The 16,571-nt window shown below is 34.7% G+C and overlaps 2 protein-coding genes across 2 annotated transcripts; both read left to right on the top strand.

Moving 5' to 3' along the window:
* The first annotated feature begins 6,151 nt into the window (after nt 1–6,151).
* On the top strand, nt 6,152–9,974 carry LOC141677990 (protein DEHYDRATION-INDUCED 19 homolog 4-like). Its single transcript, XM_074484164.1, has 4 exons — nt 6,152–6,403; nt 6,676–6,815; nt 7,889–8,838; nt 9,477–9,974. The coding sequence occupies exons 1-3, from the start codon at nt 6,373–6,375 to the stop codon at nt 7,988–7,990; spliced, it is 273 nt and encodes a 90-aa protein (XP_074340265.1). The 5' UTR covers nt 6,152–6,372; the 3' UTR covers nt 7,991–8,838; nt 9,477–9,974.
* On the top strand, nt 8,639–9,591 carry LOC141716276 (protein DEHYDRATION-INDUCED 19 homolog 4-like). Its single transcript, XM_074518768.1, has 2 exons — nt 8,639–8,838; nt 9,477–9,591. Exons 1-2 carry the CDS (start codon nt 8,639–8,641, stop codon nt 9,589–9,591), a joined length of 315 nt encoding a protein of 104 aa, XP_074374869.1.
* Nucleotides 9,975–16,571: the final 6,597 nt, after the last annotated feature.

The raw sequence follows: 16,571 nt of genomic DNA, 5'->3' as shown, positions 1-16,571 counted from the left end.
TAATTAATTTAAGTAAAACTCAAAATATTTGCTCAACTTTGCATTCAACATATATATTATTTTTTGAATATATTCTTCGTGAACATACTAACAGCTAGGGCTGTAATTCGGGCCGAGCGAGCCGAGTTTCGAGGCGGGCGTAATTCGAGCCGAGATTAATCGAGTCGAGCCGAGTCGGCTCGTTTAATTATACGAGCCTAAACCTCTACTCGAACTCGACTCGTTTAATTTCACGAGTCGGGTCGAGTCGGCTCGTTTAGCTAAACGAGCCGGTTTTAACGAGTCGGGCGAACCGACTCATTTAATTTTACACATAATCGAGCCTAAACCTCTACTCGAACTCTGCTCGTTTAATTTCACGAGTCGAGCCGAGCCGGCTCGAGTAATTAAACGAGTCAGAACCTATGCTCGAACTCGACTCGTTTAGTTAAACGAGCCGAGTCGAGCCCACTTAAACGAGTTCGAGCCGGGCGAGCTCGCGAGCCGCCCGGCTCGAATTACAGCCCTACTAACGGCATTTTACAGATTAATTTTAATCTTTTTTTAAACGTAAAGTGACTACTTTGTTTGGAATGATATAATTAGTGGAATTAATGTGAATACTAGGAATCCACTATTATTAACTGATTTGTAGCCAATTAGTTGTAGGTACCCTTAAGTACTTAATTTAACTCCCATTATAAAAAAAGTAGGTTTTGTATTAGTTATTCACTCTTTAATCCATACAAATAATAAAAGATATAATTGATCTCCTTCTTTGATCCCTTTATTTATCCAAGAAAATGAGAGAGAATCGAACACATAAAAGTAACCATAAAAATGGATAAGAATATATAAAAGTAACCATAAATTATATTCCAATATCATAGTTTTGCAAGTGTTAAGATTAAATAACGAGGCTTAATCATTTACAAGTAAATCATTTGGAGAATGTCTAAAAAATATTGATTTCGATCTCCGGGTGCTGATGAAACGTTTGCAGTACTATCTTAAACTAAGGCTTTCGCTCCATTCCTTTAACTAATGGAAGATCCAGAGATATGATGCAGAGTGGAACATAAATTTGTATAAAAAAAGTGGTAATCTTAGGCACATCGAGTCTTGTGGAGAGTGATGGATATTGCAGAGAAGTCTTAACTTAAATTTTGATATACGATGATCTTTTTGATGTATATGGTACCCAAAATGAACTTGGCTCTTTTGGTTGCGTTTACTTTTATGTTTGGTTGGGGTGAATGAAATGAATTAAAATAAAGGAGTAAAATTGGAGTTGGCAGGAAGATTTGAAAAAAAATAGATATGTCAAATTGCTACCGTAAGAATTATGAAGAAAATGAGGTTAGTAAGGAATGAACCATTACATCTTAAATTGAGATGTTTGATTATAGTTTAGATGATTAGAAATGTAACGAGATAAAAATGAAAATTTTGAAAATTAAATTATTTTACATATGAAATCTCATTCCATTTCATTAACCTCAACCAAACACAACATAATGGAATGTAGGAAAAAATTGAAAATCACTTATGAAGAAAAAAAATATACGATAATTATGAATGGATATGAGGTGGTCTAATTTTTCTTTAACTAGGATTGTAAGGAAAATAATGAAGAAATAGAACGAGTATTCCTTCTAAATCGGGTGGATTAGATTTCTATTTCTCATAAATATAACAATATAGTGGAAAATTTATTATCTTTTATTTAATGGTACACAATTTTTATTACAAAATATAAAATGAAGAAAAAGTTACTACTGTCTTTAGTAACACGGTTATGATGAACAAGAAATTACTTTTCACATAACGTACACATTACAAATTCTAATATGAACAATTTTGTTATTGTCTCGATTAACACAATAATAATGTTTTTATAAGAAAAACAAAACAAAGTCATTACAAATTTGTATGTTGTTATACTCAAAATTTGGCATTGGAGTGACTCAGGTCAAACGCGGATTAAGTACGGTCAATACCGGTATTACATTGTGGAGGGTTAAGGCGCGTCCATGTAACGGGGACGCGTCCACATGTTAGAGGATGTTTTATGGGCAGGTGATGGTGAAGCATGAGAGTGCATCGCTTGGGATGGACGCGCCCAAGAGACGTGAACGCGTCAACCTTGGTGAAGGCATTTGGAAAACATGGTCTTGCAGCAATAACAGTTGGAGGACGCGTCTATCTTGCCTAGGACGCGCCTTGTATAGTGGAATGATGTGCACCAAGGTTTTGAGGAGGCTATGCGGGTTTCATGAAGGAGAGGACGCACCCAGGGTCTTAGGACGCGTCCAGTGCCTGGTCAATATATTTTCAATGGTGATTTTAGGATAAAGCTTGCATGGAGAAGAGCAGTGGAGATTATTTTTACTAATGTATTTGTTACAGGTACTCTTTGAAAAATTCCCTCCTTGAGGCGGTCAAGGAGGGGGATGTTCGTGAAAAGCTTAAAGGCTTCCAGGGGTATGCCTGATGATTGAAGGCCTCCTCCTGTATTCAACGGGTGTCCTCGTTGGGGATGCGGGGTTAAAATTGGTGTGTGCTTCGGGAACTCTGTTCTTGTATTCAACGGGTGTCCTCGTTGGAGAACTTTGGAGTCATCCTGCACTTTACACCCAAGAGTTTGGGATCACCTGTCCTGTTATCTGGTGGGTTATCCTCATTCGGGGGACGGGGATGCGTCCGACACTTGGGGTGAACCGTGGCTATACATGCGTTCGTAAATCAAGGGAAATAGCTGTAGCGGAGTGTTATCCTTGCGCAGGGAGATGGATTATCCGTGAAGTCCTGCGATTACGGACGAGCCTTGGACCTTTGCGGTTGGGCCTCATAGTTGGACATTCCTAAAGCTAGCAGAAGACGGACTTTGGATAGGCTTCTACCAGGCCTAGGAATAAGAAGTCTAAGCCCATTAGACTTCTTGTTCCGTAAGAACTACGTCAGGCTTGATCCCTATATAAAGGGTACGTAGGCACATTGAAGGGTAAGAAGTTGAGAGCTGATAAGAGAGCCACCACTTACTCTGATCAATCTCAGCCTAAAACAATCACAAACCACCACACACCGCTTGATTTTTCGGCGAACAACCACCGTCATAGATCTTAATTCCGGGACAAACCTTAATATTTGTTGTTACCAGATTCCTCCGTCAACATATGTGAACAAAATTTAAAATATTTTACAAATTTTGAATCCATTCCATTAAAACTTGAAACTTATATATGTTAATGATACAAAATAACGCCATTGCAAATTCTACTATGAACAATTTTTTTACTATAATCATTAACACGATTACGATAAACAAGATATTATCTTTTCTGCGACGTATCAAACAATTTCATTACATTCGTATTTTTTTATACTAGTTACGAAATTACAGCGTTTCTTATCAATGCAATTACAATAAAAATTATTTTTGTTTATATAATTGTACGAAGTAAACTCATTATAAATTTCAATATGAAGAAAAATCTGTTATTGTCTTTATTAGCATGACTACGGTAATCAATAAATTACCTTTTGCAAAGCATAATAGCTAAAATTATTAGAATTAGTATAAGAACAAAATTTTAAAATCATTTACAAATTCAAAATTCCTATATTAACAGTTACAAGTTCAAAACTCCCATGCATTCCTACCTAGACAATTATATTTTTTTATGTGAATGTACAAAATAAACTCATTACAAATTCTAATATGAACAAAATATTTTATGAAATAATGCCCAAAATACCCTACTTTCCAGCTCCAACTGCTCAAAATGCCTACGGTCGTACGTTCCTCCCAAAATACCCACTGAATGCGCATTCAGGACATGCGTATTCAAGTTTTTAAAAACTAATACAGAATACGCAGCATATACATGCGTATTTTTAAAAAAAAAATTAAAGAGTTACGCATTACAAGAATGTGTATTCACTAAAAGCCAAAAGTGAATACGCATTCCTGTAGTGCGTATCCTTTATTATTTTTTTAAAAAGTGAATACACATGTATAGAATGCGTGTTCAACAGGTATTTTGGACGGACACTCCCGCCAATTGGTATTTTGGGCATTTGTCCCCAAATGGTGGATATTTTGATTTTTCACCCACATTTTATTGTCCTTAACAACTATGTTACGATTAACAAGAAATTACCTTTTATAAAATTTACAAAACAAACTCATAACAAATTCATATACATACATAATTTTAAATTTGGTTACGAATTCGAAACTTCCAAATCATCGGTTACAAACTTGAAACTCCCAGGCGTCGGTTACAGATTGAAAACTCCCATATTAACAGTTAGAAATTTAAAACACACACCCATAGGGTAGCGGTTGCCGGTTAACTACAATAAAAAAAATAATTTAAAACTCCCATTCATTTTATCAATACAATTTTAATAATTTTTTACGTGGAGGTACAAAATAAACTAATTATAAATTCTATTATTAAATATTAATACAAACTTTTATTATCTTTATTAACCATTTTATAATCAATAAGAGAAATTACCTTTTATAAAACGCACAAAACAAACTCATAACAAATTCATATACAGACAAAATTTTAAAATCAGTTACAAATTCGAAACTCCCAAAGCATCAGTTTCAAACCCGAAACTCACATGTATCAGTTACAAATTCAAAACTCTATTAGCGGTTACAAATTCAAAACCCCCATTTATTCTTATCAATACAAGTATAATATTTTTTCACGTGAATGTGCACAATAAGATTATTACAAATTCTAATATGAACGAAAACTTTTGTTGTCTTTATTAATCACGTTACGATCAACAAGAAATTAACTTTTGTAAAATGTACAAAACAAACTCATTACAAATCCGTATATGGACAAAATTTTAAAATCAGTTACGAATTCGAAACTCCATAATCATCAGTAACAAAACCGAAACTCCTATGTATCAATTACAAATTTGAAACTCCCATATTAACCGTTACAAATTCGAAACTGTCGAAACTGTACGTTATGCATTCTTATCAATACAATTATAATAATTTTTTTTATGTGAATGTACAAAATAAACTTATTATAAATTCTAATATTAAGAAAAAAAATTTATTTTCCTTATTAGCCATGTTATGATCAACAAGAGAAATTATCTGTTATAAAACGTACAAAACAAACTCATTAAAAATTCATATACAGATAAAATTTAAAATCAGTTACGAATTCGAAACTTCCAAATCATCACTTATAAACCCGAAACTCACATATATCAGTTACAAATTCGGAACTCTATTAGCGGTTACAAATTCAAAACTCCCATTCATTCTTATCAATACAATTATAATAATTTTTCATGTAAATGTACAAAATAAGCTCATTACAAATTCTAATATGATCGGAAACTTTAATTGTCCTTTTTAATCACGTTACGATCAATAAGAAATTAACTTTTGTAAAATGTACAAAACAAACTCATTACAAATCCGTATATGGACAAAATTTTAAAATCAGTTACAAATTCGAAACTTCCTAATCATCCGTTACAAACCCGAAACTCCTAGATATCAATTACAAATTTGTAACTTCCATATTAACGGTTACAAATTCGAAACTGTTATGCATTCTTATTAATACATTTATAATAATTTTTTTATGTGAATGTACAAAATAAACTCATTATAAGTTCAAATATGAAAACAAAATTGTATTCTTTATTAACTATGCTAAATATACAAAACAAACTCATTACAAATCCGTATATAGCCAAAATTTTAAAGTCAGTTACGAATTCGAAACCCCCAAATCTCAATCCGTATAAAGCCAAAATTTTAAAGTCAGTTACGAATTCGAAACTCCCCGAACATCAGTTACAAACCCGAAACTGCCATGCATCCTTATCAACACAACTATGGTGAGCAAAGATGCACAAAAATGTTTGTCACCCTAGTATTCATACTCTGACACGTACACCAGTTGTAACAGAAAACTCTCACACGTGCGAAACCTGACAAGCTTGACATTACATCATCCCAAACTTTTCACCCCAAAACGCCCTTGTCTTATGCCCAACAGAAAACAAAAGTAAGTAGTGGCATTCAAGTAATAAACCACAACTTGATGACCTTTTAAACAAAAAGGGTGGTCAGAAAACCAGTATATATAGAGCTTAAACAAGTCTTTGTGTTCTCAAGACTTGACATGATGAAAGCTTGGTAGAGACTTAAGAGAGCTTTCTATCTCTCTCAAGACTTTCATATAAATAAATGAAAGAGATTTTATATTAATATATAAATATACATTTAAGTGTTTGTAAGTAATTATTAGAGTATAAAGGAGGGACCTTTATATTCAAGAAGTTGAATTACTTAAATACCCAGACAAGATTCTTCACTGCTGATATATTTGTACAATGGCTGCTAGGAGCTCTCCATTTCAATCAGGTGGTTTTTCAAATTTTTTAAATATTTAAATAATGGTTAAATGTTGTTTTTTGCTAAATAATGCTTGAATGTTCTTGATAATAATGCATATAGTTCTTGATTTGTTGTGTAGCAAGAAAATGAGTTCTTGTTTTTTTTTGAATTTGGGTTTTTATTTAATTTGAGTTTTTGATATAAAGGTGTGTGAATTATGTTGGTTTTCTTGGTGGGAATGGAATTTTAATTGGGATTTAATTGTGTTTAAGCGATGTTCTTTTTTTGTGAATTTGCAGACCATTTTGGTGAAGAGGATGTGGAGGGGAATGAAGAGTTGAGGCCAGAGTATTCTTGCCCGTTTTGCGAGGAGGATTTCGATATGGTGGGACTTTGTTGTCATATGGATGAGAATCATGCTGCAGAAACTAAGAATGAGGTATGTTATGTTTCTTGAGCTGAATTTATCTGCTTAATGTGTTTATGTTTGTTTAAGTAGTTGTTTTAAATGTGATCTTGAACTGGATTAATTTGCTTATATGTTGTAATGTTGTGTGGTTTTGGGTTTTAAGTCACTGACCGATCACTGTACTTGGTCGAAAACTTAATTTTTGAGCTAAACTGATGTGCTTATATGTTGTAATGTTATTTGGTTCTGAGTCACTGACCGATCACTGACTTGGTTAAAAACTTGATTTTTAAGCTGAATTTATCTGTTAGTTTTGGCTTTTCAGTCACTGAAAGATCACTGCACTTGGTTAATACTTAGTTTTGGAGCTGAATTTATTTGCTTATCTGTTGTAATGTTATATGGTTTTGGGTTTCGAGTCACTGACAGATCACTGTACTTAGTTGAAAACTTGATTTTTGAGCTGAATTTATCTGTTATATGTTGTAATGTTGTATGGTTTGGGTTTTGAGTCATTGACTGATGACTGTACTTCATTAAGAAACCTGAAATTTTGTATTGATTTTCATTTGGAGTTTGGGTAGTTATGGAAGTTGTGATTAAAGTGACTTTTGTGCAATTTTGTGTGGGAATTTTCATTGTTGATGGTAATTTAGTAATATACAGATGTCAAAAAACTTTGAAGTTGTGGATTTCAGTTATCAGAATGGAGGAATTTGAGTAAACACGTTTGTAGTGATGAAAACCAGTTTGCTTGTATGAACTACATACTTTTGTTTGTACTATACATGTTTCCAGAAACTAATGCATATTGTGTATCAGTGTGAACATCAACTACATTTCAGGTTGATAGTTATTATAATTTCTAAACCATTGGTATAGCCACTGCATATTAACTATAAGATTGTGTGGTTCCCTAATTGTGAACTCAACCTGTTCTGACCCTGATTAGTATACTATATGGTCATTCAATTAAATTGGCACCTAAGATGTATAAATGCCTAGGCCGTGCTATGTATCGTATTTGTGTGTGACTAGAATGGGGTTGCTCATTGCTGTGTTTCAGTACTAATTTCAGTAATATTTCTGTGTGTGTAATGTAGGTATGTCCGATCTGTGACAAGAAGGTGGGAACGGATATGGTTGGTCACATCACCACACAACATGGCAGTCTCCTAAAAATATCCTTTGCTTATATTTTTTAATTTGAAAATAGATCTTGAGTTGAACATTGACGAATTTGCACTTATAAATTTAGTTACTGTCTGATGAACCACTGTTGGTACAGGAGATTGGGAATAGTTTAGCTGATAGATGCCTTCTAAATTTCATTTATGCTCTTTAATCTGCGTAGCAGCTTAAAAGAAACAAAAAGATGAATCAAGCCAACATAGAATTGAAGTCCTTTGACAGAAAATTATGTATAATTACATGGATATTTGCAGGTTTAATTTTCTTTAAAAGTTCTTCAGCACATTCTTTTTTCTTCCCTTTGTGGGCAGCGCATTGCGTTGAATAGGGTGTAATTAATGTCATATTGAGTGGATGATGGGACTATGTAATAGATATGCCTCGCATTGCGCTTCACCTAAATATTACATTGTTCCGCGCAATGCGTTGGTTGCTTCATACACAAAAATGTGCCAGCGCTTCCAAGATTTATTATCTTTTCTGGCCATAAACTTTCTAATCACTTATACTACAGTATATTTATGAATGCTAGTTCCACTACTTTTAATGTCATTTTTGTGAGAATAACATTTTCTATATGAACAGATTTCTTTGACTAACATTACGTGCAGCGTAGTAGGTATCATCGTAAGGGTTCGCCACTGACCTATATAAGGAAAGGAATGCGGGAAGGAAATATCAATAATCTTGCTGGGGGATCTAATTGGGCTGCTGCTGCTGCTGCTAATACAAAGGCTGATCCATTGTTGTCTTCTTTTATGTACAATCCACCCAAAAATGATGCACAAACAAGCACTGAACCTCGTTCTTCAGAGAAAGCTCCCTCAGTAGAAGAAACCATCATCCCGAGCTCCTCAGAAAGGTATGAGCTATTTGATTTATGTTTCTTAATTACTTCCATGGGTTGGTATTTCCATTGACTATAGATCTTGTGTAGGTAATAAAATGGTTAAGATTGTTACTTGCATTCACATTAAGGTTCAAAACAGTCAGTTCTAATTGTTGATAGGTCTACTGCTCATACCGTACTTTGTAGATAGTATTTTCTTTGTTAAGCTTATAAATTAATTATTTTATGCTAATTGACACAGTCATATCCTTATTTTGTGCTTCCTATGTTTTAGCAGAAGGGATATTGTTTTTTTAACGTACTTTTCTGCTCCTTGTTTAAGTTGATAGGAAAAGAAGGAAATTTAAAGGAAAATTGCCCCTACATTCTTCCTAAAATTGGTATAAACCTAAAGGAAGTGTAATTAGCATTTTCTCTTTTATATAACTAAAATGCCTCATAATTCTATATTTCAGTTCAGTAATTTAAAGCAATAGAATTAAAGTACAACCCGAAATTCAACTTGCTTTATCAGTTAAATATATATTTCCCCTCTTTGTTTTTACCTCCAAACATGGGAGCAGAACTTATTAGTTACTGAAGTCAGAGCTTTGTATCACTATTAATATCCTCTCTAGTTTCGCTAATATGATGCATGTGCTTGATAACAGGAAAGTTCAGCAACCCGTGCTTTCGGACAAGGATTTTGAGGAGAGAACCCGTAGAAGCCAGTTTGTGCAAGGGCTGCTGATGTCAACTTTTCTTGATGATGACGATGGCTTCTAGATCGAGAATGCAATGTAGCAGCAGATTCTGTGACATCTATGAAATTATACTTCAAAGGAAAGGAGGGGATAATCTGGTGTATTTAATATGTAAGTTGTCTAAGGGAGAGAAGAGCCAAGTATAGATTTAGCATGTTATGTTTAGTCCTGTATGGGCGTAAAGTCTGAACTTGTTTTAATCTTGTTATTCCTGTTGTTTTTATCGTTCAATTCAGATGTTCATTTTCAGCTTGTTTCTTTCCCTGGCACTGTGATGCCGGAGGCCGGGGATTGTTAATGTTATCAGTGCAGTATATGTGATCCTGGGTATTTGCTAGTTAACCATCATGCCATTTGTGTGTGTTGAAATTGTGTAATGACATGGTAATATTTAGATTGAAAAGATATGACTAGCAAGTATACAGTCCTGTAAAGATTATAACCAATGTTTCTATCTTCTTAAATATGTATGAATATGATGATATCTTGTCTGCAAAATCAGTCTCCTTTGTTCAGTACTGGGAGCCCCGTACAAGACCTTTTTTAAAAATAAATATACATATTTCATAAAAATTAAAGTTGTTTTTGTACGAATAATGTTTAATTAATATAGAAAACGATACATTCGAGATTAAGATGAATTATTATTATTTTTTAAATAAAAGACTTATATGTCCTTATAAATAAGTATTCTTTCGAACAAATCTCGAATGAACGAGAACCGAATTCAGAATATAATAAAAAAACAAATGTCGAGTGAGCGAGAACCGAAACCCAGAACACGATAAAAGATAAGACCTTACTACTCGAGCTACTTGAGCTAGGATGAATTAGTTTAAATGCATTTAGCCACAAATATAATCTTCTAGTATGGTAGATGTATAAACGTATACGCTTATGCATCTACTTGACCGAGTCCCCTTAAGCTGTTTCTGGAATTAAAAAAACCCAAGTGTTCAACCATAGCCACTCAAGAAGGTCAAAGACTAGCACTTTCCTTTCCATTTCCAGAAGTCACAGTTAACCTGCCCCTTTCTTTATATTTGCATGAAATATCCCCTCTCTATCTCTCTATAAAAGCCTCATTCAGCATTGTTCATACTCATTACACAAGACATAACCTTCTCCATCAGTATCACCATTATACATACAACTAGTCTCGAAAATTCTTTGAAGAATGGCAATTGCATTGGAAGAAGTAGATACATTGGTCAAAATGACCTTGTTTGTGATAGTTCAAGCATTGGTTTACTTCATTCTTACCAATTCATCTGATGTATTTTCAACCAAAAAGATGATCAGGTCTTTGAGCTTTAAACCGCCACAGAATATTAGCTTACGTCGTATGCTTTCTGCTATATCCGAGGTTCCAGAAAGTGGTGAAGAATCTCCATCTTCAAGCCAAGAATATCAGGCAATGGACCAAACTATCAGCTCCTGAGTTATAATTGCTATACACGCAGCTAGTATGGCATGGATACATGACTTCGGATTTGATAGTTGTAGATTCATTGATTTGTGAAACAGTAGGACATCTGTAAGTCATATGTCATAGCCTATTTGTATATTCGAGGATTCAACTCAACTCAAATAAGAATGTAATAAGTAAATAGTGGATCGACCGTCAAAGAGATCTCGCAAAGTAATATATGTCAAAGGATTCAGAGACAATGTTCATCTACAGACTTGAGGAGTTAATTCACTGGAAGAAGTTCAAGAAGTTGATCATGCCTCAGTGATAATAAATCAAGATCGTGGATTTAATCAAGTGACAGAGATCTCGTAAGAGTATCATTAATTACAAGGATTTAATCTGAAGAAAATCAAAGTGTCAGAGTCAAGACATGAAGAAACGTCACGGAAGTTAGTCACTCATGAACCAGACAGTACATCGAGTGTCAACGTTGAAGTGGTGGAATTGATTCATAATTTTCAGTGATTTTCAGAAGATTTGCAGAAGAATGGTCGCTGCTCAAGACTAGAATTAATTCTCTATTAATTAATTAATTCATCTAATTTAATTAAGAAAATAAATTATATCTGCAAAGAATAATTTATTTATTAATTGAATTAATTGATTAATTAATTCTGAATTAATTTTAGGAATTTTCAGAAGCTTAATTGGATTAAATTCAAGGCTTAAATCAGCAAAACAAATGGAAATGAACTAGCATGACAATCTGGATTGTCATACCGATTGTCATGCTAGGCCATTCTCCATTGTCATACCGAAAGTTACTCTAGGAGGGTAATTGTCTTGCTAGTTCATTCTGATTGTCTTGCTAGTTCATTCAGATTGTCTTGCTAGTTCATTCAATTGTCCTACCGAAAGTCATACAAGCTATAGGATTGTCATGCCAATTCAATTCTATTGTTGTGCTGATTTAAAAAGAAGCAGAAGACTTTTCTTTCATAATCTCAATCATTATTCAAGAACAAGAGACAGCAGCCGCAACAAAACATTTTATCTTCATCTGCTTATTTCAAAGATCATAATTTCTAGATTGTAATGTTAAATCTAATCCACTAGAAATCTTTATCTTGTTCTTGTATATCAATCTAGCGGATTAAAATCCCTAGAACTTAATCTCAAATCGCTTTTAGCATTTGATCTTTTAATTACAAAAATAGAAAAAGTTCATGTCGAATTTATTCTAAATTTGTGATAATTGATTTGAGATTAATACCTTGTAATCGATACAGTTGTTGTAACACATTTCAAGTTTAATAATATTTTTATTTAACTTGAATTTTGTTTCACATTTTTTATTCCGCATTTAATTCGATTATTCGGTACTGTTTGTATTCAACCCCCCTTCTACAAACACATTGGGACCTAACAATTGGTATCAGAGCCTTCTGATTAACGAACAAATCAAGATCCTAGACTTTTGTGATTTTTCAACTCCTTGAATTTTTATTTATTCAAAAATTCATAATGACTTCACATAAAGTTGGAACCGTTAAAATTCCACAATTTGATAAAGAGAATTATATCATGTGGAAGAAGAAGATGCTATTATTCTTACAAGTTGCAAATCCCAAATATTCAAACTTGTTAAAGAAGGGTATAAAAACTCCGATGGTTATTGAACCGGAGGTAATAATAGATGGTGTGGTGACTACTGAAGCTAGAACCTATCCAAAAGAGCCTGAAGATTTTACTCCTGCTGAGAAGGAAGAAGCCTCCTTGGATGCCAGCCTTCAATTAATATTAATTGATTCCCTTGATCCCTTGATGAACAGACATGTGATGAACTGTAAAAATTCTAAACACATGTGGGAAACTATTGAGGTAATTAATGAAGGCACAGAGGAAGTTAGGGAGAACAAGTTGGAAATCCTAACCTCTGAATATGAACATTTCAAATCAAATCCAGGAGAAGGAATTACTGAAGTGTTTGAGAGGTACAATGCGTTGATCAACAACCTGAACATCAATGGAAAGTATTATTCAATCAGGGAGGTCAACAAAAAGTTCCTTTTAACACTGCCAGCTCATCTTGAACATAGAATCACTGCCATTAGAGAAGCTAGAAATCTGAGTGAGATTTCTTTGGACAGGCTCTATGGAGTGTTAAAAACCTATGAGTTGGAGCAGATTCAACAGAAGGAAGTCTACGGGAAGGATAGAATGGTCAGCACATCTAATGCACTTGTAGCTGAAGGTCAACAACAACAACAATCTCAACAGTTAGAAAGAATGGTACAGTTTTCCAAGGGTGAGGAAAATGAGTTAGTAGCAGAATATGATCCTCCTACTACAAATCAATCAAGTGCTGATTTTTATTCCTTGGAAGAGCTGGAGCAATTGGAAGACGAGTCAATGGCCCAAATTGTCAAGAGATTCTCCCATGTCAGATTCAAGAGGAATCCCAAGCTTAAGTACAAGTCCAACTACAACAAATTCCAGAAAGGTGGATCTTCATCCTCTAACACCAGCAGTGGTGGATACAAAACAGGGATGGTTGATCGAAGCACCATTAGATGCTATAACTGCAATGAGTTGGGACACTTTGCCACAGAATGTAGGAAGCCAAAGCAAGTAAGAAAGAACTCTGAAAGGGCTTATCTGGCAAAGGGAAGAAGCTTGGATGATACTGACAGTGAAGATGAAGATGAAGGAAATTTTGCTCTTATGGCTATTGATGGAAAAGCTTCATCGTCAAGAATAGAGGTAAAACTTTCTGATGCTGAAATGGTTTATCATCTAAGAGGTAACTTAGATTGTGCACGTCGTGATAATGAACTGTTAAGTTTACAGATCACAGACCTTGAGAAAGTGGTCAATGAATTAAGACTTGTGCACATTAATCAAGACAAATTAAAAGAACAGGTATCTTTTCTAGAGAATAGAGTTGACTGTTATAGAAAACTCGAAACTATTCTCAAAGACAAGATCACCGGTCTTGAGACTAAGGTTAGAGCCTACTTCAATTCTTGTTCGAAGGCTAAAGAGTTCTACAGTAAGCAAGCTGTTAATCAAACATCTGGAATAGGATATGATTACAATGCTGCTATTGGAGAATTAGGCATAAACTCCCCTCCCCATGTCTGTGCTAAAGGGAGGGAAGTACCACATGTGCTTAAGGGTGTTGATGAACCCCTCTATAAAGCATCAATTGCTGAACCATTTGATGCGACCTCTTCTGTTATTCAAGAAGAAATACGTGCTGAAGATCATGCTAATGAGAAGATTGTTTCCAAGTCAAGTGAGTCGAAAGTTCCAGTCAAAGTTGTGAAAGCAACTGAGACTAACTCAGACACACATGAGTTGGATAACAATAATGCCATGTCTACCATGCATAAATTGCCTGCTGTTAATCACTCTCATAAAGCATGTGGTGTTGCTAATTGTATGTCTTGTGCTTTTAATATGATGTATGCTTATTTTAATGGTAAGCATGTGTCTAATGATAAGACTACTCCTCGTCAGCATGTGAATAACAAGAAGCATGATAGGTCTAAGACTGCTAGTCCTTCTAAGGCTAGAAAGGAGACATTTGTGCCTAAGCTTAAACAGAAATTTGTTAACGCTGTTTACAAGGTCAAATGTTCAGTCATTGAGAAAGTTGAGGCAATTAAAATTAAAAATGTTGTTTTGCCTGACAAAGGACAGTTCTACAAGTATGCCGGGCCCAACCAAGTTTGGGTTCCGAAGAAGGTCTAATCCATTTGTAGTGCAGGGCATTAAACAAGTATAACCGGTAGTGTGGATTCTTGACAGTGGATCATCAAGACATATGACCGGAGATAGAGCCCTGCTATCAAATGTGGTTGAGAAAGCTGGCCCCCTGGTTACCTTTGGAGATAACAGCAAAGGTTTATCTGAGGGATATGGCTGTTTACAAGCTGGGAATGTTATCATTGTAATTTTGTATATTGTGCTAGGTTATTATCAGGAAGCAGTATCTAACATATAGCACCAGTGACGAGACTTGAGAATATTACGACATATCAGACACCTGCTGCACATTACACTTGGAATTGTACTCTAGTAAGATGTGTACAAGTGTACTCCTGATTGGTGAGTCAAAAGAGGAAGTCAGTGCACCACAGTTCATGGACTTTGCAGTTGCAGATCTATTGGACTATGCAATCTCTTCTTCACAATCTCACTTCAGGTTGGTATGAACTAGTATACTGCTCAAGCAATCGTCAAGGACATGGTATGGCACTCTAACAGAAGTTATAATTTTATATGAATAAGTAGAGTCGTCATATTAATAACTATTTTATCACTAAGCACAATCATATTGTTTTATATGTGCAGTGGTATATTAATTATGCAACATAACAATTAGTATCTAAAGTACTTGACAAGTATCGGTCAATGATATCTTGTTAACATTATGTTGCAGATATTTGTAAGCTTTTGACATGAATGAGAATTACTTAGACTTTACCCTAAGTGATCAATGTTTTATCAAAAACTCATTCATATTGAAAAACAAAATCAAACTTCTTTCTACATTAGTGACTTCTTATTTCATGTAAAATCTTTTGAAATCACTAGTGTAAATCATTTTCTCTCTATTACCATATGTTCTGTGTTACAGGTTCAGTCTCCAATGACTTTCTTTCATTGACAGTCATGAGGTTGAAAACCCACAACATCTATCCCAGACTGTAAAGACAAACACAAAAACAGAACCAACCAACACTCTCTTACCACTAAATATAGTATGAATGAGCGTGAGGGAGATAGTGCCTTAGTGCACCACATAAGGAAGGTTCTGTAGTCAACCCAGTAGCTCTGTCTCATACATAGATGAGTAGTATTTAAACCGAGACAACTGCTAGCCCCCATACATCTTCTCAAAAAGATGTAATGGCTGAAAAGGCACAAAAACAGTTACTAGATTCATTCTCTCAACAGGGTGAGTCTATTGAATTTTGCCTGTCGGCCAAGGTATCCGATGTAGTGTCACCACTTCAAACATAATCAATTCTTGATGCACAAGGAGAGGTTACACACACAAAGGATGAGTTGACGGAAACAAGAGTTTCGACCATTTTAAGGTCAGATTCGATTGTTCAAGGTTCGTTAGTGGACCAATTGCCTTTACAGGTGTTAGGAGAGGATACTGATCCAAAAGCCATATGTCAGTGGTCAGTATCTACCTCCCCAGGCTTAAATCCCCTGGATGCATCTGCGGATAGTGGATCTGACATAGGTGCAGATCGACAACTTGTTGACAATGATTCAGATATTACCTGATAAGTCACAAGGAAGTGTCTTCACAGACATTAAAAGGGAACTTTGATCTTTATGCTAAAATCGTTGGATCATTGTTTACCTTCCCAGAATTCAAATCTGGAACCCTAAAAGGGAAACTAGCAACTTGTAGATTATGACTCAGATTTATCTGACGAGTTTAACAAGGATGGGGATTTGTGAACTCCCATTGCACCACCTGTGACCTCCTTTAAGGATGGCTAAGGTGATTTTCCTTGCAGGTACAACTGGATTATGGAGCTATGAGAGAAGAGTGATACACT

Source organism: Apium graveolens, chromosome 1 (assembly GCF_009905375.1).
Source record: "Apium graveolens cultivar Ventura chromosome 1, ASM990537v1, whole genome shotgun sequence".
Taxonomy (NCBI): Eukaryota; Viridiplantae; Streptophyta; class Magnoliopsida; order Apiales; family Apiaceae; genus Apium; species Apium graveolens.
The sequence above is the reverse complement of the archived record's forward strand: the minus strand, read 5'-3'. Positions and strand labels throughout refer to the sequence as shown.